This window comes from Capsicum annuum, chromosome 9, assembly GCF_002878395.1.
Source record: "Capsicum annuum cultivar UCD-10X-F1 chromosome 9, UCD10Xv1.1, whole genome shotgun sequence".
Taxonomy (NCBI): domain Eukaryota; kingdom Viridiplantae; phylum Streptophyta; class Magnoliopsida; order Solanales; family Solanaceae; genus Capsicum; species Capsicum annuum.
The window spans coordinates 66,001,279-66,003,207 of NC_061119.1; the positions used below are offsets into that span (position 1 = coordinate 66,001,279).

The 1,929-nt window shown below is 30.8% G+C and overlaps 1 protein-coding gene across 1 annotated transcript in view; it reads right to left on the reverse strand.

The window, feature by feature from the left end:
• The window catches only part of LOC107842555 (probable glutathione peroxidase 5), a 3,353-nt gene extending 1,870 nt beyond the window's left edge, over positions 1 to 1,483 (reverse strand). The window contains exons 1-4 of the mRNA XM_047396261.1: positions 1,156 to 1,483; positions 767 to 828; positions 432 to 549; positions 5 to 55 (exon numbers count right to left, since the gene is read on the reverse strand). Coding sequence (XP_047252217.1) covers positions 5 to 55; positions 432 to 549; positions 767 to 828; positions 1,156 to 1,211 — 287 coding nt within the window. The 5' untranslated portion in view covers positions 1,212 to 1,483. The remainder of the gene's footprint in view (positions 1 to 4; positions 56 to 431; positions 550 to 766; positions 829 to 1,155) is intronic.
• Positions 1,484 to 1,929: the final 446 nt, after the last annotated feature.

Consider the following 1,929-nt stretch of genomic DNA (forward strand, 5'->3'; position numbering starts at 1 on the left):
GAACATCACACCACACCCTTGGGTGCAACAGAGATAAGACTTTCTTATCAAAACTCTAAACAAAGGCAAAAAGTAGATAACGAAAAGAAGTAATAACTGGAAATGATGTAATCATAAACAATGGAGTAATTGGATTCAAAATGCAGCAAGGTCCACACAGATGAGCTAAATGCTGAAGTTTGTAAAGAACCTTTATGTATGCTTCAAACATCCTGATTCTACTTCGAGGGTCGGTGTTTTATATGTATTATATTCTAGTTGATTTGTGTGCTCTGTATGTGTTTACGTTTTCAGCATTAAATACAAAAGATTGTGAGCCTCTTCTGTCACCCAATAGACCACTAAGAGCGCCAGTTCAATTGAAACCATAACTACAACCATGTCATTAGGAGAAAAGGCCATGATTATCAAAATTTATCATGTCATCCTACCTTTTGGAATATGGGATATTCTGCCTTAAATCTTGTGCAAGCAAATTATTGTGCTTCCTCACTTGTCCCAGGCTCTGATTCAAGAATTGGTTGCAGGGGAAGGCCAAGACCTCAAAACCTGATTTCAATTAAAATATACACATTGGCATGAATGCAGAATCACAACAATACTTCAGGGAGTACAAGTATGAACCAAGAGTATTATATTTAATATGAATAAGTCATCATGTATAGACTATAGTCAGTAACTAATTGTACCACTATGAGGAACACATTTTGACTTTTGACAGACAAATAGGGTCAAATGATGTATACACTTATAACATATAGATTACCTTTGTCCCTGTATTTGGTGTAGAGTTCAGTCAACTGGCTGTAGTTCGAGTTTGTGAATGAACTATTTCAGAAAAATACGCATGCCATCGTCATATGTCCAAGGAGGTAATATGATGAAAATTTGCAAAAAAGAAATGCACATACACTAAAAAAGGGTAAACATCTTATAGAAGAAGAAATTTACAGTCTTTAGAAGTAGGGTTTAGCTAAATGTACCTCAAAATTAATAAACCATCACTATTTCAGAATTTATTGTCAAAAGAGAAACAATAACAAAAAAAATCAATTGATTTGGATATATTATCAAAAACGTTCAGTGCATCAATGTACAAATTGAATATAATCATGTGAAACTAACCAAAAGAATAGAGAACTATGAAATACTCACCAAATTTCATTACTATTGATCGGATGCATTAGAAAAAAGACAGAAATATTTAGCATATACCAGAAGCAATTGATGGCGGCATCAACGGAGATATGGATGACTTGAACCGTAAGTAGGAACAGTATTTATCCAGCCATGAATCGAAAAGTTGAAAGAGATTTGGAAAAAAATGAGGCAAATCTGAATTTCGATGGAGTCAGAAGAGAGGATTTTTTTTAGGGGGGAAGAAGATTGAAAGCGTACATCTGTAGTTTGTTTGGAATGAGGATGACTAATTGGAGTGTTCTAGAGTAAGATATTTGATAGTGTGAATTTACCAAATTACTCTTGGCCGTCTCTTGCTTCACCTTTCTATGTGGTAGAAATATATACTAGATAATAAAGGATCGTTTACTCGCCTAATATTATAATTTTAAATATATTTATAGCTATTTAATTAATTTTTTCAGAAAATGATCATTAATATTTTTGAATAAAACATAATAGGAAATGTAAGTAGAAATCACATTATATAATAAAATATAACTTCTTAGTTTTTCAAAATCAAATAATATCTTATAACTTATTTAAGGTTTCATAATTAACATTAAAATATCATATACTCTGGTACTTATTTTAACATCGGGTCAACACAAATTCTCTTAGATTAAACAACTAATTATAATATTTTTTCTACTTCATTTAAAAATTATACAAGAGAATGGATTAAAATTATAAATATATATTTATTAACATTTTATTTTATAGAAAATCATACGAAACAATAAAAGATAC